At 39.8% G+C, this 23,234-nt stretch overlaps 1 protein-coding gene across 2 annotated transcripts in view; it reads right to left on the bottom strand.

The window, feature by feature from the left end:
• The window catches only part of TMEM245 (transmembrane protein 245), an 88,443-nt gene that overhangs the window by 23,364 nt on the left and 41,845 nt on the right, over positions 1-23,234 (bottom strand). For both annotated transcript variants that reach the window (XM_020804914.3, XM_020804915.3), the window contains 7 exons: positions 11,738-11,842; positions 8,956-9,038; positions 7,075-7,165; positions 3,984-4,082; positions 2,966-3,097; positions 2,323-2,445; positions 1,229-1,374 (listed from right to left, as the gene is read on the bottom strand). In XM_020804914.3, the coding sequence (XP_020660573.3) occupies positions 1,229-1,374; positions 2,323-2,445; positions 2,966-3,097; positions 3,984-4,082; positions 7,075-7,165; positions 8,956-9,038; positions 11,738-11,842 (779 nt within the window). The remainder of the gene's footprint in view (positions 1-1,228; positions 1,375-2,322; positions 2,446-2,965; positions 3,098-3,983; positions 4,083-7,074; positions 7,166-8,955; positions 9,039-11,737; positions 11,843-23,234) is intronic.

Here is a 23,234-nt window from a genome sequence, read left to right as displayed (position 1 = left end):
GGGAAAGAGGAAATTGTATCCCTCTGACTTCCTCAGTGTCAAAAGCTGCTGACTGCAAGCTGTGCAGTCAGTTCTGTGATCATCAGAAAGATGTTCCACAGGGTGGTGAACCTGTGGCCCTCCAGAGACTTTGGACTATAACTTCTGTAATCCTCAGGCTGTATTCTCACTAATAAAGGACTGTGGGTGTTGTAATCCAAAATCATCTGGAGTGCTAAAGGTTTGCCACCCTTAGCGACTAATGGTTAACACTGCAGACTTCAAACATTAATTGTAATTAAATTTAAATGTAACTTCTTTACTATTAATGGATGTTTTAAAAACAAAAATACTTTGACATGCAAATCTCTACAGTTCCCTTAGTATTCTTGCTAAACCTCATGTGTTTAGATGCCATGCCCTTGGAGCTAGGGCTCTGACAGAGAGGCATACATCCTCTGTTATTATATTAGAGATTGTTCTGATCTCTTCCAGGTTTTTACGCATTTCTTCACTGATTTCCATCTTCTAGTTCACAAGTATCCTCTATGCTAGTTTTCACAAAGCACTATGCACTGCTAACATCAAGTCCCTCTCAGGCACTCTTTACAGGATTCCTAGGGTCTGCAGATTGCAAGACTAAGAACCTATGCTTCAAATTCAAGTTTTTCAGCAAAGCTGGGGCCCTTGAAAGATTTACAGCTGACAAATGCAAACACACAATATTAAGAAAAACTCTTTCTAGTGGCAGGTGTAAACAAAAGTGGCTTTTTCTCCAAAAGCAAAATAGTTTAAAGCCAAAGTGTTGTATTGTGGACACATGTCGCTGAGTGCTGTATGTTCAGATAACAAGAAGCACAATTCAAAATACCAAATGCCTATCTGTACCAAATGAACAGGGTTGCAGGTTTTGTTTGACTTCTCCAATAACTAACGGTCAGAATCCTGATAGTTATGCCTGCTGGCTGGACTCCGTTGGCATAAATTTTAGCAGCAGTTTGACTCAAGTCAAGAACTCAATGTAGTTATTTACTTTCACACACCAGTTGATACAGCAAACACCTATGCTGACTTCTTAACCTGCAACAATTCACTGCTGAAATTTTATGCCAATGGAGTTATGTCAGCATAATGTTTCAATGACCAATGTGAATTCATGGAACAAACACTCTTCAGAAGTCATTCAATGCTTACCCCTTCTCACCATACATACAGGTTTTCAAAACTAGCAAGAAAGTAAATAGTATACCTTATGGCCTCCTCCACAGACTGGCTGACTATATTTGAGGAAGGGCCAGGTTGTGACAAAGGAGTTAAGTTGATCACCCACTTGACTGGCTTGTAGTATTCATCACTAGAACTTAAAAGGTAGAACAATGTGGTCAGGAAAATCACCTGCAAAACAGGGAAGAAGGAAACAAATGAATATTATATTTTAAATTAAGAACAGAGAATATTATCTTAAAAAAGAATGCAAATCAGTTTCACATGATTTAACAAATAATTCAGGCTAGAATGAAAAGCTCCTGTTGTATTAAATGCAGCTGATATCTATTGGTAAGTTGTCACGTCCCGTTCATAACAACTGGCTTTTAAATTCTAAGATGGGGGGGGGATTATATTTCATGGGCAAATTTTGTTCTTCAGAAATCTGCAATTGCTTTTGCAGTTTTGCAGCATTTCCCCCTAAAATGTGGGAAGGTGTGGGGCACTACAGGCTTTGAGAAATAGGTCCAAGACAGGGAGAAATAGTCCCCCAAAAGTCCCTCAGAAGCCGCCACACATGCTCTAAGCCCCCCTCCTATAAATAGGGACAGCCAAACACTGTTCTCACTTTGCACTATGACTAAGAACCAATACAGAATTTCGTCTTTGTTTTTACAGTCTGTCTCCCATTCATATCTGCACACCATTTTCACACACAAAAACCTTCAATGCAGCTCCTATAATTGAAACATAACAAATTCAAAACTCATTCAAAATGTCATTAAAGAAGACTACACATAAAAATATAAGGAGGAAACTTAAGACCATACTGGGAGTGCCTTATTCAAGCCTCAAGTTCTTGAATAGTACCCAGTTCTCACAAAACACCTTCTGCCTGGAAGGAAGAACCTTCTAAAAACCCAGCACTTTTATGGTCCTGAGGAAATGGCAGTCCAGTGCATGAATTTAGGCACATATCCCTTGGTGAAAATATGTGGTATATATGCCGGAACACAAAGCAATCCATCAGAACCTTTCAGTGGTGAAAGTTTTTGGGAGATTTAGTTCAAGGAGGTTTGAGGATCCAAGGCTTGCAACCATTGCTGTAAAGCATCAACAGTAAGAAAAGATGCTCACCATTGAAAGAACAAAATTGAGCAAAGCAGTACCACTGTAGAAGACTATTGTCATTAAAGTTGTAACTGTGGTGAAAAGAAGACTCATATTGTGACTCATCAATATCCAGAGGGATTCCAGGATCTGAAACAGAATAAAGATTTAACCTCTAGTCACCAGCTATCCTAAACAGGTAAAAATGCTTTCAATACATATTGCTTCAGGTGGATACATGTTCTCAACAGAAGCCATCTAAAATAAGAACCTAAAACAGTGGGCATCAAGCCTAAGAAACCACAATAGTTCATTCAAACTAAAAATAACAATTGATTTCAAATACACAGGAACAAAATCATTAGGGAATGAAGTCTAAAATATGCACTACTGTTATTACATTGCTTCAGCAAGTAATTTTTTAGGTTGAACATTTTTTCAATGAGTCATCATGGTAAATATATACTTGTTTTAATCTATTTTCAGAAAAATAGCGTAGGGATTATGTATGGAGCACCTCAAGGGATGCAATAGAATAGGCTCTGTTTTTAGATAACATTTTAAAAAACTTGGGGAACAAAATTGCCAAAATTAGCTAAGGAGAGGCCTACTCTAGTGCAACTTACTATGCTAAGCAAGACGATGTCAGCCCTTATAAAAAACATCATACCGAAAGAAATGTTTCGATGTTCTCATGAACGAAGGAGGCAACATCTTGCCAATCAAGCATATCACCTGGCCAACTGTTCTGACGATTTAGATGTGATTTATGCCCTTTGTGTCTTCCTGAGTGAGTAACATTCTATAAAACGAGAGAGAAACATTAACCCTTTATTCACAAACTCCTGTTAAGTCATTCAAAGTAGAATAATCATGCACAGAGGGGAGTATGTTAGTTGTGTTCCCCTCCACCCCTGGTTTCATCATCCTCCTCTATGTCAAAAGTGACAAGTATGGAGAGAGGTCTTCTATTTCAAGGTGGGATTTCCACATGGGCTTGGACCTTTTATTTTCAGAATTACAAATTACATATAGACTCCTGTGGATAGCAATGGCTTCCATTTTCCAGATTCATCATCCTCTGTATATAGGGAGCCAACGACAGTGACAGGGGGGCTGGAATTAGAACACCCCACATGATACAGTTCACTACAGTTTCATATGACTGAACAAGACTAGAATGTCCTAGGGATTATTTAGAAGGGGATATGTATAGACATAAGAAACATATTATGATTTACTCTGCTATATTGACTCTGCTTAAGACGTTATCAGACAAGAGCTGTTGAAAATCAATTTGTGCTCACTGATGTACCAGAAATGAACCTTTATCCCCTGTGTGGGCAAAGTGCAGCCCCCCCACCACATATTGTTGGATTGCAACTCCAACCACTTTATCCAGTATAGGCAATATTAGGGAATACAGAAACATGCAGACCAAGAGTATCTGGAGGATCGTATTTTGCCCTCCCTGCTTTAGCCCATACATCTTTTACCCAATTTCTCTCATGAAGATACAATGACATTAGAAAATAAAAAAACCCTGAATGTCTTTTATGGTGAGATCTGCCCAAGCTCTCTAAACGGGGCTTTTCTTTTTAAATAGGTCCCATGACTATTATCAATAAAACTGTTAACATTAAAATCACCTTGAATCTGTAAAATGGCAGGATACCTAAGATACTCACTTTCACAAACCAAGTATGGTATAGTCTGTCCCAGAGCTCCAGAACTTGTTTTTCAATCACGGCGGTGTTGTTCACTTTTTCTCCTAATATTTTATGGAGCTACAAAACAAACAAACAAACAAAATGAAGCTTTCTGCCAGAACAACTGGAAAGGAATACACAAAAATGAATAGAATGGGAAGATTTTTATTTATTTTATTTATTTTTCGATTTTTACTACGTCTACTCGGGGTGGCTACTGATGGTGGTGTTAGCTGGTGCCACTACATATGGTGGGGTAGAGGTCAAGATCACCAGAGTGGGAACCATCTTCTGAATCTAGAGGAGCCCAAAACATAGAGAAAAGGAAAACTAAGGCAAGCAAACTTTAAGATCATGAGGACAGAAGGAATGAGGGGGGAGATCCAAAAAGCTACATAGAAGGACTCGTTTGGATCCATGGTTTGTTCTAGCAACAAATTTGTTTTGCTACACAAAAAAGTCAAGTCATGTCAAGGTTTTGATAAGTTCAGGGATCTATGTTGACTTCTCAGGAGCCATTGCAGACTGCATCTCACTTTCCATCCTCACCTCATGTGAGTTTTGTTGTTGCTTTTCAAAACTGGAAGTTTATTTTTTTAACAGAACTTCACCTCTGCCTTTTATAAAACTATGGCCAAAGCAACCACACATTAAGCAAGGCAGCTTATGCTCTATAAGGAAATAAAGTAACTGAAGGGATCGCATGAAACTGGGCCCAGGCCCAGGTCTTAGGGACACAGGACATGCAGTTATCCACGTGTCTCTAGATAAAATAAGGTAAAGGTTCCCCTTGACAATTTTTGTCCAGTTGTGTCCAACTCTAGGGGGCGGCGCTCATCCTGCTCTTCAAGCCATAGAGCCAGCGTTTGTCCGAAGACAATCTTTCCATGGTCACATGGCCAATGTGATTTAGACACGGAACGCTGTTTACCTTCCCACCGAGGTGGTACCTATTTATCTACTTGCATTTGCATTCTTTCGAACCGCTAGGTTGGCGGGAGCTGGGACAAGCAACGGGCGCTCACTCCGTCGCGTGGATTCGATCTTACGACTGCTTGGTCTTCTGACCCTGCAGCACAGGCTTCTGCGGTTTAGCCCACAGCGCCACCACGTCCCTCTAGATAAAATAATTATAGCCTATTTCTTTTTCATAGAATAGTCTGTGGTGACATCTGAACATCTGATTGACAGATGGTTTATTGCCTCCACCAGGGCTATAGACACGATCGCTCCTCAATGGCCTCTCAAGTGCAGAGCTCAGTCTGCGTCCTGGTTTAACCAGGACCTGAGAGTGATGAAGCAAACTAGGAGAAGGCTAGAGTGCAAGTGGAGAAGAGACTCGACGGTTCAGAATCAAGTAGCTGTCAGGGTCGCGACTAACCTTTACCTTACTAAGGTAAAGGCTGCTAGGCGAGCACACTTCGCTGACCGGATGAGCGAAGCTTCAAATCAGCAGGCGGAACTTTTCCGCAAAGTTCACAACCTCTCCGGAATTGGTCTAGGTGGTGGGCTTCCCCCCTAGTATCTCACCAGACCAATTTGCAGCATTTTTAAAATCTAAAGTGGAGGCCATCCACCAGGAACCTTCTCCTTTTTTGGGCACAGTGAGTCAAGCAAAGATGTCCAGTACTCTGCCTTGCCCAGAGAGAACTGGTCATTTTTAGCCGGTGACACCAGAGATTGTGGACAAGGCACTTGATCGCTGTCGTGCCACCACCTCCTCCCTTGACCCTTGTCCGGCCTGGCTAATAAAAGCAGCCAGGCCAATAACAACAGAATAGGCAACAGCAATAATTAATCGGTCTTTCCTTGAGGGCAGGGTTCCCCTTGTCCTCAAGGAGACACTCATTAGGCCCATAAGAAAGAAACTGAATTTGGCAGCAGACGATATTGGCAATTACAGGCCCGTCGCCAATGCTTATTTTCTTGAAATCAGACAAGACAGGGTGCATTCAGGGTGGTATGAAAAAAGTAACAACCAAGGAGCAACTGAGTAACAGTATTCCTTAATCTTTGTCTTGTCTGTGACAACCTGCCATCTCAGGAATTCGAAGAAAGCAGCATGATAATTCTGTTTTATTTTTGCTGCCTTGAGGATCCTCTTGTGTCCACGAGGCAGGATAAAACTGAACAGGCATGCCACTGAAATGGCCTTCATTTCATACTACGGGCGACAATTTTTGCTAAAGTCTTTCTCCTTTCATGCTGCGGCCTCCACAGCTCATAAATCATGAAAGTGAATGCATGGGGGAGGTCCCTCAGGAAATTTGGGATGGAAGTTGCAAATGTTTAATTTTCAAAAATTCACCACTGCTGATGCTGTTATCAGCCTTATGCAGTGTATGTTACACCAACAGGATTTCTGCCATTAATATTATCTCAGAATCAAAAGATATTGGATCAGTTCTATAAAGATATAATGGGAACTACTTCAGGTTCCCAAATATGCTAAATATTTTCCTGTGACTGTTGTATTTCACAAAGAAGTTGTGAAAATTTGTTCCAGCAATGTTGTTTTATGTGGACAGGAACCTAAAGTGAATTAACTTAAAGCATAATCCTTAAGTAAAAATGCTATTCTGAGAAACCATGCACAGTTTCCCTTTTGCTGCTTGCCACCTACCAACTAATAGCATGGCTAGGCTTGCTTTGCATTTGCCTACTTATAGTGAACTAGCAGGATCTTGGTGAGGGTCCGAATCCAGAGGAATATCTTCCACTGGAGCATGGCATTTCCTCAAGATATTTCTCTGGGTTAGACCCATTATTTTACTTATATGATCATTTTAAAAAATTGATCTGCCTATTTCACTGGATTTTTTTAATATTTTCTTTTCTAAGTGTGATGTTATACGGGTGGAAGAGCAACTAGTCTTTCCACAGCATAGTTACATAAAGGCTGTGTTGTCACCATGGTTTAAGACCATAATGGAAAAGACTGCAAATTCAATTTTTATTCCTGATTTTTTAAAGATATTAATATCTATAACAGAAGCATTTAAAAAAAAATAAAATAGGAGAAAAAAGCTATGATCAAAAGAGCAATATCCAAGGACTAGTTTTACTTTACCTTATGTGTTATCCATTCTCGACCGTATTGATAGACATTATTAGCAGCAGAATTCAGAGCCTTCTGAATAACCTGAGCTTCAGGAAGCCAGCTAGTTTAAAAAAAAACATTCCAGTTACATGGCAAATTCTTTGTAATGTAGCAAATTACTGAGATAAAGAAATATGGCTGGGCATGACTCTCTTTGAACAGCAGATTCCCAAGCTACGTTTTAAAGGTCTCTTCAGTTTCAAAGGTGGCTTTAAAGCTGAACATGGTGGGCTACTGCTAAAGATAAATCAGCCCAAAGTTCCTTTGTCCAATAACATGTTTCTTTTAAACTCCTGGCCACCAAACTATAATATGTACATGTACACTTTGTTAACAATGTCAGACTAATATAGGTCAAGGGGAAATATGATATTTCTACAGTGAACACAATTCATCATCATTATTATTATTACTACTATTGTTATATTCAGCAGTTCTGCTATTTTTCTCACTTCTCACTCTTTTCTCAAAAGTGAATCTTAGTCTAACCTTTGTGTTCAGCAGAATTCTCTACCCATAGTAACATAAAGTTAGATCTGTGGAGGCATGCGGGACATTTCATCAAGGCAAGCCACATCATGCAATCTGATTCAGCAATTGATGATGCAATTTACAGCACTACTCCTGTGCAACATGCCTGCAGATATCCTTCAGAAATATCACTTCTGCCTCAACAGTTTTCCCTACCACTTGTATATCCTCAGGTTCCCCAGATGGAGCTCAGCAACAAGATATCAGCCAAAGTATGTTCAGAATTCAAAAGCACCAATGCTGGTCTGTGAATACTTTGCAGTAAGAGCTATAAATTTCCTGTGCCTCCTCAAGTCTTGTGAATGTAAGCTATCTAATAAATGTAAGATAAACTAATGCCAAGAGAAGATCTTACTTTTATTCATACGCATCTCTAAAACATCCAAACCAAGTAGACTTTCAGATCCTGCAGGTCTTTCCATCAGGCTGGGCACTGCAGAGCTAGGGGTTGGGCTAGCCCATCTATTAATCGGAATGAAACAGTCACCTCAGGCGGTAGAGAGCTCAGGGCAGCAGCCGAACTACCAGTACCCACTTATTGCTCGTGGACTTGATTCTGCATGCCTTCGGGTGAAGCCTGGTGTTTGAAATATTCATTCAACAATTTTAGTGGTTGATGAAGGTCCTCTCCACCACTGTTTTTGGATTTTATGTAAGTTTTTTCTTCTTTTTTAGTGATCATAACAATGTATCTCAAGGCCCATCATGAAGCCCCAAGAAAAATCAGACAATTGTATGACTTAAAACAAAACTCATATGTTTGCCCTATGGCCTAATTCACACATCATAATAAGCAAGAATTACTAAGAATTCTGCTTTGTGGGAATGACTAAGAGTTAGCATTTACTGCTTAATTGCTTCCATCTGGCTCCTCCTGACAAAAAAAGCAGCTGAAGAAACCAAAGAATCTCTCTTTGCAGTTTATTTACCAGTATGTATGACCTGAAATTGCTGTCTAAGTCTGCTCTTCATTGTACCCAGTTAGAACTTTTTAGCCATAGACAGACAGTATAGAATATTTTAGTCATACTTTGGTTGACCAAGTGATGGGTGAGGTCATGGGTGAGGCTATTCAAAAGATACAGAGCCAGCAGTGACTCAGAACTGTCCAGATATGAACATGGTTGGAAATCAGTGGCAACAGCTGGCATGAGGGATTCTGGCATAAAGTCACAGCACATTATCAGCCCTCACCCTTCTCCAAAACAGGGACCTGCTACATTCAAGCTAAAGATGAGCCATAACCTCTTTGTCAATTTACACTTACCATAAATGCAATTTTCTTTTAAAATTCTATCACATTAATTTTAATATTCTTACTTGGCCCATTCTGGATGATTGGCTACTGTTTCATTGATCAAGCTGCTTGTGACTTCAATCATATGTACACTTTCATGGTGCACCTAAGGAAAAGCTAAATGAAATTAATGCAAACTCTATGCATAATGTTCAGAACATACTAAAACAGAACAAAAAAGAAAGCTTGGAACAGAAAATACTATTATTTATTTCATATATCTATTAATATATTTATATCCTGCCACACACATATCTAGCAAACTAAGGCGTAGTGCAGACAATAAAAATAAAACGTATTAAAACTATTTAACAGAATAAAACAAAACAGAGGACAAATACCCATAGGGTGCTGATGGTTACCAATTCCTAAACAACTTGAGGCTTTGGTATCTGAGGGAGTATCTTCCTCAATATATACCTGCATACTGTACTTATTAAGATCTTATGGACAGGAGGAAGAGGGTCTCTCCTGTGTTCCACCATTAACTACAGTATCCTATGTGGAGAAGCTGGAGAAGACTTTATGAATTGCAGTATTTGGTATGTGGAATACTCTCCCTTTGGAGTCCAAATTAGCATCAATATTGCCTTTATCCCAGTTTTGCCTTTATTTAACTTTCTATTCTAAATGCTTACAAATTTTTACTGAAAAATGGGCAAGGATGGGACCACACCCTTCTTTCTAAGAAGGTTATTCCACAGCTGAAATTGAGAAGGTCTTTTCTCTCATGCCTGCCTACTCACATTAGACTCTGCAGGACAACATGGAGAAGAAAGCTCATCATTGAACAAAGATCTCAGACTGGCTTGTATGTAGTCCTTGGGCCAAAACCCTTTGAGGACAGTAAAGATCAAAAGCAGAAGCTTTTATTGAATCAGGAAAGAAGTATTAATCAGTGAAGTTAATAAATGATTATTTAATATGGACCAATGCCTCGACACCATGGGAAAACCCCACTGATACAGTGGTGCCTTGTATAACGAGTGCACCGTTGAACGATGAATCCGCATTGCGATGCGGATTTCCCCATCGCTAATGCGAGGGCATGCTCGCATTACAATGGGGGAACAGCTGTTCAGCGGTTCCAAAATGGCCACCGGAACACAAAAAATGGGTGCCGGTACACCCAAGATGGCCGCCGGGACTCTCAAAATGGCCGCCGGTACAACCAAGATGGCCACCAGAACACAAAAAAATGGCCACCGGTACACCCAAGATGGCCGCCGGAACACAAAAAATGGCCACCGGAACACAAAAAATGGCCGCCGGTACACCCAAAATGGCCGTCGGGACGCTCAAAATGGCCGCCGGTACACCCAAGATGGCTGCCGGAACAAGGGAAAACATCGGAGAACTGTGAGTTTTGGGCCCATTTGGAACGCATTAAACTTTGTTTAATGAGTTCCAATGGGTTTTTTGGATCCATTTTACGATGTTTTCCCATAGCGAAGGTTAATCCGGAACGGATTAACCTCGCTATGCGGGGCACCACTGTATTTCTGAATTGTCCAACTAAGCTGAATTGCCTTCAAGGATAGCCCCACAAAAAGTGTATTATAGAAGTCTAGTAGCAGGCAACTTATAGTTTCTAGGGAACATGCAGCTCCCTGCACATTTCCACGGTCCTACAATCTTCTTGAACACTCCTGATGAAAATGTAATTTTCAAAAAAGGAAAAGCTGCTGCTCCTGAAAGTATTCGGAGGAATGGTTTTCTCTTAAAACATGATACAGACTACCAACTACTTTCACTTTTTAAATGCAAACAGGCAATTATGGAACCATAAATGTGGCTATTTCCAGTCAGAAGGATGGTGCACCTTGAGATGGACCCTGGCTGGGAGATCAGCCCTTGAATCCTACACACTAATAGCATATTAGGAGTCTGAAATCCAGGTCTGACTTCTCTAGGGAAGTGTTCAGTAGTTGCATGAAAAATTTAGATAATTTACAAATAACTAATAATGGTAATGAAGATTTACTGATCTATGCCCCTTATCTTCAACTAACTACCCTGCTTCCCTGATTTTTTGCTCCAAAAAGCGCATTAGGGCTTATTTTCAGGGGTTGCTTTATTTTTGTCATGTACAACCACTTACATTTATTCAAATACAGTCATGTCATCTATGTTATCTTCTGGTTGCTGCACAATGGTGGAGGGCGGGATTTCACTTAACTAGGGCTTATTTTTGGAGTAGGACTTATATTATGAGCATCCTGAAAAATCATACTAGGGCTTATTTTCAGGTAAGTTCTTATTTTACGGGAAACAGGGTAATTTGTTGCTTTTACAGGTGTACTCCGGTTTACGAAATTAATGCATCCTCCAGGACATTACGTAATGCGGAAATTTTATGAACCAAAATACGTATTGTACTGGGAATGGGAGTGGCGCTAGAAACGTCCAGGCGCAATGTGTCCTGGGGAAACCCTTTTGTACAGCAGGAAAAAAGGGAAAAACATAAACTGGGGCATTATTTTCTATGGATTTCGGTTTGTAAACTGAAAATTACCTAAAACTGAAGCATTCATAAACTGAGGTAACGCTGTATTAGTTTAGTTACCTATCCATGGACAAAAATTCAATAGCAATAATTTCTAGTTTTGGAATTACATTGTACTAAATGATATATTTCTGTAGGATATAGTCACCTATTTATATTAAAAGAAAGTATCACATTGATTAAGTCAAACAGCCAGGTCAACACACTCTAGTTGTACACAGAAACAAATTATTAAGCACTGTAGATCTGAGTAAGTTTTACAGATATAAAAAATCATGCTGTTTAATGGGACACTGTACCTTAGCTGTGAGGAGCAGAGCTAGCAGGAGCGTGCCTATCACCAGCACAAATATAATGAATATGCTAATGATTTTATCAAGCATTTTCTCCAACCACACAATCATCTGTGAAGAACAAAAAGAGCAGAAAAAACAACGGTGTATTAAGAAATCAAAATCCTGTGGTAGTTAGCTACTCTAAGAGTTTTACAATATTTTGGGCTCTCTGAGACCTTCACTTCTAGAGAGATTGATCATAAGATTGAATGCCAACATAATTTACATTTAAGTAGCATGAGAAGACTAGAGTGATTTTCCTACTCAGCAAACACCCAGAAGAACACCTAGAAGTTTAACATTTCATTATCAGATTCTAATCATTTTATCATTTCTTTTCATCCTGTTCCACTGAATAAGCAGGTATCCATTATCTCATCCTACATCAAAGACTCAGGACATTTCATAAGCAAGATCAGCACCCTAAAACTCAACCCCGGGGTTGATCAGCTTTGACATTGTATCCCGATTCACCAAGGTACCAATAAAGGACACTCTGACACTCATCCAGCAGATCTTTCCAGAAGACATCAAGGCCCTTTTCCAACACTGCCTAACGACCAGCTACTTTCAGTGGGATAATGAGTTCTATGAACAGACAGATGGAGTGGCCATGGGGAGCCCCCTCAGCCCGGTTACAGTGGTGCCTTGACTTACGAACGCCTTCACCTACGAACATTTTGAGTTACGAACAGCTCCGTTCACATAATTTTGCTTTGGCTTCCGAACGGAGCTTTGACATACAAACACAAAAAGGCAGGGGAAAAGGGCGGGAAATTCAAATAGCTAACTGTAGGTGGCAATGAGGCTGCTTCTTTGTAGCTCTTTTGCCCCAGCAGTTAGAGAGTGTGCAATGCAAGGAGGTTGCCTGCTAAGGTAAGGCGCTGCTTTATACTTTTTAAAAGCTGTTCTGGATATTTTTGCAGCGTGGTTTTCGGCTGGGGGGGGTTATGTTTCTGTGCTGTGATGGGTCTTGGGGGTGTGTTTGTTTTTTGGGTTTTGCCCCATTTTCGATGTGTCTTGTATGCTTCCCTTGCTTTTTTGCTTCATTCTCTTTGCATTTTTGATCTGCTCCATTTGTTTTCTGTGCTTTTGCAATGGTTCCTGCATGCTTCCATTGCTTTCTTGCTTCGTTCTCTTTGCATTTCAGATCTGCTCCGTTTGTTTTCTGTGCTTTTGCTATGGTTCCTGCATGCTTCCCTTGCAAATCAGAAAAGTTTCTGCAAGGGTCTGTACTGGCTTGGTTTAACATACAGTGGACTTACGGAATTAATCCGTATTGGAACGGTGGCTGCAAGTCGAAAAGTCTGTAGGTCGAATCTCCATTGACCTACAATGCATTGAAAACCAATTAATCCCATAACTGGCAGTTTTTATTCTATTTTTGTTCCATTTTGGGTTTTTTCTGGTCTGTAAGTCGATTCTCTGGCTGCAAGTCGAATCTAAATTTTGCGGCCAGAGAAGTCTGTAACTCGAAAAGTCTGTAAGTCGAGCTGTCTGTAAGTCGAGGGTCCACTGTATGTTGGTGTAAAATGTGTGGGTTTAGCATGTGTTTTAGACTCCAAACTCTCTCCCTCCCCCATTGTCTTCTCTCTCTGTGTCTCCCTCCTTTCCTGTCCTTTTTAAACCTAAGTCATCTTAGGTTTTTTAAAAAATTCTCCCCCTAGTGATAGAGGACTGATTAACCAGTTTTGCAAAAAACAGCCAGAACGAATTAATCAGGTTTCAATGCATTCCTATGGGAAATGATGATTTGACTTACGAACGTTTTGACTTACGAACACCATTCCGGAACAGATTAAGTTCGTAAGTCAAGGCACCACTGTATAGCAAACTTCTACATGGAACATTTAGAAAAACAGGCTCTGGCTTCGGCACCCCTCGCACCCACAGTCTGGTTCCAATATGTGGATGACACCTTTGCACAGTGAAGAAAAATTGGAAGAATTTCTGAACCATCTCAACAGCATCCACCCAAATATACAATTCATCATGGAAAAAGAAATAGAGGGCCAACTCCAGTTCTTAGATGTCATGGTCGTACGCAAAACTGACCTCCGACTGGGACACAAGGTCTACAGAAAACCCACCCACACAGACTGGTACCTACACAAAAACTCCAACCACCACCCACAACAAAAAAGAGGCATAATCAAAACATTGGTAGACTCTGCAAATCGGAACTGTGAAGCTCAATTTCTCAGCACCTAACTCAACCATTTGAATTTGGCCCTACAGGCAAATGGCTATTCCAAGAATGAAATCACAAGAGCCACCAAACCAAGAAAGCAACACCAAACTGAAAAGGAAGAACAGCCACTCACAAATAAAAGTATTTCTGCCATACATCAAATGGGTCATGGACCGCATGAGGAAACTTTTGAAAAAACAACCTACTGTACAAACAGTATTCAGGCCCACCACAAAAATACAACAAATGTTACCATCAAGGACAAAAGGGACCCCCTCACCACTGCAATATACTGAATACCTTGCAGTTGTAGCCTGGTATATATTGGAACTACATAACGCAACATCCATACCAGAATCAAAGAACATGAGAGATACTGCAGACTAAAAGAACCGGAAAAATCAGCAGTAGCTGAACATGCCCTGAAACAAGCTGGACACAAAATTCTATTTCAAAATACTGTAGTACTGGACAACACCAACAAGTATTATGTTAGACTGCACAGGGAAGCCACTAAAATCCACAAACACCAGCAGAGCTTCAACAAAAAAGAAGAAAGTCTAAAAAGCCTAGCTCCCAGCACTGAAAAAAATACAGCCTGCAAAAGATCAATGATCTTTTGCAAGGACCAGTGATCACTGCACACAAAAGACCAGCTAATGACACCCATCAATCACAGTAACAGATCATCTCTCCCCCTTATCACAACAAGACACCCACAACAAAAAACATGCTGATCACCATAATAACCCAATCTCCTGAAAAGGGCAAAAGCTGATCCCACAAGCTATAAATACTTAACTATCCAACAAACTGCACCAGAGCACAGAGTTCTGACTCCTATCCTCTGAAGATGCCAGCCACAGAGACTGGTGAAACGTTAGGAAGAAACACCTTAAGAACATGGCCAAACAGCGTGGAAAACCCACAACAAGCAACTGTCCATTATCTGTTCACAGAAAGAAAGGCATGTGATAAGCTAAATGTGTGCCTTGGTAAGCCTAAAGAATTTTGAAAATCAGTATGTCTTCAAATTCTCTTCAGTCAGCAGAAGCAACATTTTGAGCAAATGGCCAGGATTCTGATGTTTTTCATCCATTTGTCAACATCACTTGGTACATTTACCAGCCACTACTCTACCTCTAAACAAGGAATCACTATTTTGATTTTATAGGATTCCACAAGCTGCATGGCTTTGTATAAAGAATACTTTTTGTAATTAAGTGTGTAAATGACCTAGAAAAATAAAAGACTTACAGAAGTATGTGGAAGCTTAGCACGCAAAAAGAGAACAATATCTGTGCTTTGGTGCTATGGTATGAACTAGAACTTATAGCTGCATTTTAAAATCTAATCTAAATGAGAACTCAAAAAAAATTAATTAAAAAAACACTCCTCACGAGCTTGTAAATTCAGCTTTGAAGATTGTACAGTGGGGTCTCTACTTAAGAACGTCCCTACTTAAGAACAATCCAACTTAAGAACAGCTCCATTTGCTAAATTTTGCTTCTACTTGAGAACAGAAATCCAAGATAAGAACAGGAAAAAAAACCTTTCCTGCTCTTTTTTTAACCTTAGGTCATCTTAGGTTAAAAAAAAATTCTCCCCCTAGTGGTAGAGTACGTATTAACCAGCTTTGCATTAGTTCCTATGGGAACTAATGCTTCAATGTACGAACGCACCTCTACATAACAAAAAAACAGCCAGAAGGGATTAATTGGTTTTCAGTCCATTCCTATGGGAAATTTTGCTTCAACTTAAGAACGTTTCAACTTAAGAACACCATTCTAAAATGGATTAAGTTCTTAAGTAGAGGTTCCACTGTTGTTTCTATGGACGGAAAAGAGCAGATACGGATTAAATGGTTTTCAATGCATTCCTATGGGAAATGCAGATTCAACATAAGAACTTTTCAACTTGAGAACCACCTTCCAATACGGATTAAGTTCTTAAGTAGAGACCCCACTGTATAAGGACTATTACTACAGTTGAAGTGTAATTAATCAAAATAATTGATCACTGGCTAAATCCCTAACTTGGCTAGTAAACAACTTGATAGCTGAACTTTACTGATCTCAAGTGACTTTGCATAACAGTTTAGTAACTCTACAGCACTTTGTCACTCTAATAATCTAGTCATTAATATACAGCACCAAAATAATCCCCAAGATATACTCTACAATCAAAGGTATGCACAACTTCACTGTAAAAAATGGCATTTACCAGGCCTAAAATCAGCAGTTCTAACCACACATCACCCTTAAGGCTTTGTTTTAAGCTAAATAGATGAGAAAAGGAATTACTGCAGTACCCATAGGCATAGTTATAAATCATTCTGCTTTTATTGCAGTATAAACATATAGGACCTTCAAAATTCTATTTCTAATAATAAAGTGTATACATTGAATGGAAATACAGTTCACAAGCATTATCACAGACTTAGAAGGGACTCGTTTTGCCCAGATCTCTGGCAATGCAGGAAAACTACTACGGCATCCCTAATAGAAAAACATTTAACATGTCCTTTAAAACATCCTAGAAAAGGGGAGTATCCTCTTCAAAGGCAATCTGTTCCATCCTTTAAAGCCACAAAAGACAACTCTGTTTCATCCACAACAGTAGCATCCTTGGTTCATGTTTCACCAGCTTCCCACAAAGAACACTGTGGGAGCGCTTGCTAGCCTTGATAGGAACAAAGTACAGTACAGTGGTGCCCCGCATAGCGAGGTTAATCCGTTCCGGATTAACCTTCGCTATGCGAAAACACTGCTGTACGGGGCAAGGAAAGCCTACTGGAACGCATTAAACTTAGTTTAATGTGTTCCAATAAGCATCCAAACTTACCCCTCCAGCGATGTTTTCGCGGTCCGGCGGCCATTTTGGAGCCGCCGATCAGCTGATCGGCAGCTCCAAAATGGCCGCCGGATGACCCGAAATGGCCCCCTATCAGTGTTTTCGCGCCCTCCCCTTGCTTACCGAGGTCGCGAAAACGCTGCGGGGGGGTATTTCGGGTCGTCCGCAGTGGTCGCGAAAACGCTGCGGGGGGCATTTCGGGTCATCCGGCGGCCATTTTGGAGCCGCCGATCAGCTGTTCGGCGGCTCCAAAATGGCCGCCGGACGCCCCAATCGTCGCAAAGCGAGTGCGGCGATTGGGGCAGCTCTGTATAGCAATCCCCAAAAAGGGATTGCTATACGGATTCTTCGTTGTACGGTGCGCTCGTTAAGCGAGGCACCACTGTATACTAAATTTACAGCAGTCCCTTAACCTGTCAGACGAAAAACAGAGATGCAGTAAGTGTGGTGCGACTTGAAAAATCTGTCTTAACTTTGTTGATCACAGCACTCCCACACCTCTCCAAATGTTAACAGATTAATGTTTAAATGCTTTGTTCTAGAACCTTTCCAAGCATCAATATAAAAGTCACTACAGTGGGGTCTCTACTTAAGAACGTCCCTACTTAAGAACAATCCAACTTAAGAACAGCTCCATTTGCTAAATTTTGCTTCTACTTGAGAACAGAAATCCAAGATAAGAACAGGAAAAAAAACCTTTCCTGCTCTTTTTTTAACCTTAGGTCATCTTAGGTTAAAAAAAAATTCTCCCCCTAGTGGTAGAGTACGTATTAACCAGCTTTGCATTAGTTCCTATGGGAACTAATGCTTCAATGTACGAACGCACCTCTACATAACAAAAAAACAGCCAGAAGGGATTAATTGGTTTTCAGTCCATTCCTATGGGAAATTTTGCTTCAACTTAAGAACGTTTCAACTTAAGAACACCATTCTAAAATGGATTAAGTTCTTAAGTAGAGGTTCCACTGTTGTTTCTATGGACGGAAAAGAGCAGATACGGATTAAATGGTTTTCAATGCATTCCTATGGGAAATGCAGATTCAACATAAGAACTTTTCAACTTGAGAACCACCTTCCAATACGGATTAAGTTCTTAAGTAGAGACCCCACTGTAGTAGAGATAGGGTATTTATATACAAATATCCCCACGCAGCTGGAGTTAACAAGGGTCTGGCCCATCCACTCACATGTCCACTGCCGCTGCTGGCCCCGCTCATCCTTCCAATCGCCATTCTCTTCCCAGTCATCTAGCCACTCCTGGCAGAGGGAGAATAGGTCTCCCCTGCAAGGCTGCCGAGTGGCTAGCCGAGCAGTGCTCCGGAATGACTGGAAGGGAGGCGCTGCCGGTGCCAACATACGTGTGAGTGGACAGTCGTTAACCCTCGTTAACTCCAGCTGTGCATGGATATTCGTATTTGTATAAAAATACAAATACCCTCATCTCTAGTCACTAGTCATTACTTTACTGGGGGCCAACTCCCTCCACTCTTGCAGCACTTTATGTTTTCCAAGAATTTTGAAAAATTACAGAAGGCACTGTGGGATTACATTTGCAGACTCCTTTAGCACTCTGGGATGTGCAGCTCATCAGACTTTGAAGGTCTGAACTCCTTTAGAGGGGCTATCTGTTGCTTGTAGTCATTCTGTCTTGTTCTCTAATTCCTTTCTTTCATCATTTGATCTATTACTTCCCATTCAAGCACCTCTTTTGTAAAGTGGAATTCAGTGAAAAACTCTCTTGAAGCCATTCTGAATTCTTTAGACCTCTCATTTTTTTTCTTGTCTGTTTGCAATTTTGCCTTTATATCAATTCATTTTTAAGAACTCTTATCTATTTTGAATTCTCTTGTTCCTGGGCATTTCAGTCTTTATCTATTTTATATTCCACCTTACTCAGTGGCTTGCCTACAAGGCTGCACCCAGTATTTTTTAAGCTTCTTAAATCCAGTTTCCTAAAATGCTGAATACACAGCTTTTCTTTTATTATGAAAGCTAAGCCAAAAACATTCACAATAAGAACTGATTCTTCCCTGTTGATGAAGGCCAGTTCTGAGATAGCTGCCCATCCCTTGCTCTTCTATTTGTGTGAGATGAAATGGTGAGTAACAAATTTGTTAAAAATTTGTCAGAATTTTAAACAGGGATGTGGCAGAATTTATTTGCACAACAGAACACCCATAACTACTACAGTATGTCTCACTTTGGAAATCTGATCTCAGAAGGCATCCTCCAAGTTTTTTACTTGGTTTGGCTGTCTATAACAGACACAGTAATATTGCTACTATTTTCTACTCCTTTTATTTCCACCCAAACACTCTCAACCAACCATCTACATTTGGAATCCCTGATTTCCTTGTATGTAGTGGTTTTTATCCATCCTGTCTGGACAAGTTACACCATTGATTTCCTACATTCTTCAGTGTTTAGCAAACAATATACTTTAAAATGGTCATCCTAAGAATTGACAGGAAGTCACTCAGCATTTAAACACAACTCATGTACACACTGAATGACTCCACAAACTTTTCATAATACAAAACGATTTTAAAATATATTGCCAATACATATTACCGTTATCCTTCTTCATTTTGACATACCAAAGACTCTTCTGTTGTGGTATTACTAGATTTGTTATGCCCACAGACTTCAGAAAGAGGATGTGGTGTAGCTTCTCAGTTGTTGCTTCCAAAAGGAAGTGTTTTAAACATCTTAAACACATAGAGGGGTGTGTGTGACATCTTCAGATGGGTTAGTGAGTGGAAAGGGAGCATTATACTTTCCCTCCTCTGCCAAGATTTCATGCGAAATCACCGCCTTTCACTTCTATCAATTTATAAGCTTCCTCAAAGGAGGCAAAGGGAGTGTGTGCATGTGTGTGCAGGCGTACACACACATGCACAGTCCTGACACAAGAAGGGAGGAGCACCTGCAAGCCAGTCAGGATAATTCTATTCTTTCTTGCTCAGTTGATGAATGGAGGCCACAGTGGCCAGGGGAAGGGGAAACAAGCTACAGCAAGGAGACAGGAAGGTTTTTTACTATAACAATGACCATATGAAGACCTTCATTTGCCATTTACCTTTAGTTGTTTTTGGGGAGAGAAATATGGAGCACAGTGCAGCAACTTCTGTAAATTCACTTCAGGTCATAGGGGCAGTTTTTGTCCTCTATTCAAATATCTTCAGGCATATTACTTTGCCAGGATAAAATCTAGTCTCCAAAATTGTTATTTTTAAAAAACCAGTAAAGGCATCATTCATTCATTCATGAAATCCCAAGTGACTGACTAGCATCTTTGATTGTACATTTATACTTTGTACTTTTTAATCCTAAGCATGTTTGTACAGAACTGTAGCCTTACTTGACTGATTTCTTTGTTGAATTAGTGTACGACTATAGATCTTAGGAATACACCCAGACAGCTTTGCTGCCTTCCTTAACACTCAGCTTGGTGGTATTGATAAGATTACACCAGAAATGTTCAACCCAGAGACAAATAACTGGGAGTGCAGGCATGAAAACTGTGGTAGTGAGAAGCATGAAGATATACTTGTTTCAGGACCCTGTCACAAAGCTGGAGAATATATGGAGGAATATTCTGAAGTTTGCACTTCAGAAACCCAAGCTTTCACTGGAGTACTTGGACAAGGAAGCAACCATTAATTACATACAGACAAGAGGGAATGTGCATTATCTTGGAAAGAGACCTTTTGCAGAGCATCCTGCACAAGCAAGACTTTATACAATTAAAAAAAGAAAGTTGTCATGTAACTCAGTCATTGTAAGTTGTCCTCCACTTTTGAAAAAGCAATCACCGCACTACCAGCACTTTGGTGTAATGGGCAATTTTTTTAAAAAAGCAAAAGTTGTAGAAAGTACTAAAACAAGGACAAGACAGAGTGACAGTGACTATGTGTGAGAGTATAAAATTTCACTTGGAATTGAATTCTTCCTCAGTTCTACTGTGTAGCAGTTTAAGACTTGTGGAGCAATGTGTGGAGTCTGTCCCTTCAAGAGTACATAGCAGTCTCAGAAAGCATCCCCTGCTCCCAAAAACATGATGTAGTGCAGAGATGAAGAACATGTAACCCTCCAAAGGGTTGTTGACTTTTGTCTATCCATCCCTCCCTCTCCAATACTCAAGTGTTCTGCTGCTGCTTAGCAGGCTCATTCTTCCACTGTGGAGTTTTCTCAGGTTCAGACAAGTTGATTAAATGGTACCAATTGGCTACATTTTGTCACCCAAGAAATGAGTTATTTCATAGTGTATTCGCTCCATCTTACCATAAGCAAACAACGGTGTCACATTAATACTTAGCTGCTCATATTTTGTCTCTGTTCCAATTTAGGCCAAGATTTTGGAAGATATTCATGATTTTCAGGGTACAACTAAGGACTGAGCAGTACATAATGCTTCTGATCAGTTCAGCTAGAAATTAACGCCTCTTCATCTTAAAAGGTTCTGAAACATGGCTTTGCAGAAGTTAAGATGCATATGTGTGACACACACAGAGCACAAGGAAGAATAAGCAGTTTCAAACTCTGATTAACATCAAATCTTTGTTAGTATTCATTATCATTTAAAATCAGTATGGACATAACCCTTAGTCATGGTTAAGGTCATAGTGGAAATTTATATGGAATGTAGAAGGCAAGAAGGATATTTTATCCTACAGATACATTCCCCTTACTATGACTGAGAGATCAGGATAAGTATATGTCTACTGCCCCGTTTTTCAAGTTGATACTAGCAGGAACTACCCCTCTGGCCTTATTTTCAAAGACAATCTTGCAGCTTACTGATGATTCTGATGATCTTGGTACCTACATCTAAATTTGTACATTTCATATATAAGAGACTATTTCCTTGTTCACTATTTATATCTTTTAGCCAGTGTTTGGATTCCCCCTGCCAACTCATTAGAAATGTTCCTCAGATTAGTGTTTTAGTTTCAGTTAACTAATTCTGTTCTTAATAATTGCAAAAAGTTGCCATAATTAATCTCTGTTTTAGATAAACAAAACATTTAAGCCACAGAAGGTCATTAAAGGAAAACAGCAGGTTAACATTCAGTGAAATCTTTCTTTAACAAGGAATTTTAATAACTTGATACAAACATACTGGATTTGCTGCTAAAGTGCAACATAAATTATAAAGATAAAATTTTAATAAATTATTATAACTTCAATTCTGATTTATTTACTATATTTCATGTGCGGTGAGATAGACAGAGAGAGAATATACATGCAGAGAGAACTACTGGATAGCTAAATGGTTTAGGTATCTTGCTGAAGAGTCAGAGGTTACAGGCTGGATTTGATGATCACTCTGACAATTGCTTTGTGTTTGGGTGAGAAGTGGTTAAATGATGAAAAAAGCAGTTATGTTCAGGGATTTTTTTTCCTGCTTAGTGTCTCTTTGTGATCTTCTCTTTGTGATAGTAAGCACAAGAGGGCATTCTGCAGACCAGCCTGACTGCTGACATGGGTGTCATCCCTACTTTCAGGCTGCCCTTTGCTAGGGAAAGTTTGGCATCTTTTCTTCTGCAGGCAACATAGGCACAATATCATGCAACAATATCAGGCCATTTCTCAGTGCTTTGAATCATGAATACAGAAGCACAAGAACTCACACTCATAAACTAGAGTTTTTTTTTTTAAAAATGGATTTTTGTTTGCAATGAAACACTTTTCAGGTGATTGGGATATTTTAAAACATTGCCATCATTTACCATGAGCCCAATATTTGATCTATGTATTTTGTGTTTCTGTTTTTGGCTTTTCTACTGTTCAGGCTTAGTCATAAGCCTAACATGTGGTTAGCTGAAACTTTTCAACAGCCATGAATTTCTGGGTGTTTGACCTAACAAAACTCTACAGAAACACTGCTGTGCAGTGCACTTAGCACTCTATAGATGCGTTCAGGGAACTGAGCTACGGCAATAAATCTAATTTCTCCAAAGGAACTTAGAAAGTGTGTAACAGAAGATGTCTCAGAGATTCTTGGGCACAGGTGATGAGGACAAGGACTGGAACTGAAAAGGTGCGTCCACTGCTTACACAGAAAAAGACAGTAACCAGCTTGATACTTAATAGCAGTTCTAGTGATTTACTAATGCCAAGACATTCAAGGGAGTTCGGTGTACATTTCTCAGGTACAGATGTCATATCTATGCTAGGAAAGAGTTCATTGCAAATACTTTTGATTGCCTAAAACATGCAGTAGTTTCTATGTGTCGTGATTTTGCCTAAAACATGCAGTAGTTTCTATGTGTCATGATTTGAAAATGTATATTTGGCTGGAATAAAATCAAGTTCCTGTTAAAGCCAAATCATTCTGAAATTGTACTAACTCTTTATTTTCAGCTAGCCCTTTAAAAGAGTCCGCTGCATAAGAGATGCAGATTGAATCTGCTT

This window comes from Pogona vitticeps, chromosome 6 (assembly GCF_051106095.1).
Source record: "Pogona vitticeps strain Pit_001003342236 chromosome 6, PviZW2.1, whole genome shotgun sequence".
NCBI classification, from domain to species: domain Eukaryota; kingdom Metazoa; phylum Chordata; class Lepidosauria; order Squamata; family Agamidae; genus Pogona; species Pogona vitticeps.
This window is presented reverse-complemented; position numbering and strand designations above follow the sequence as displayed.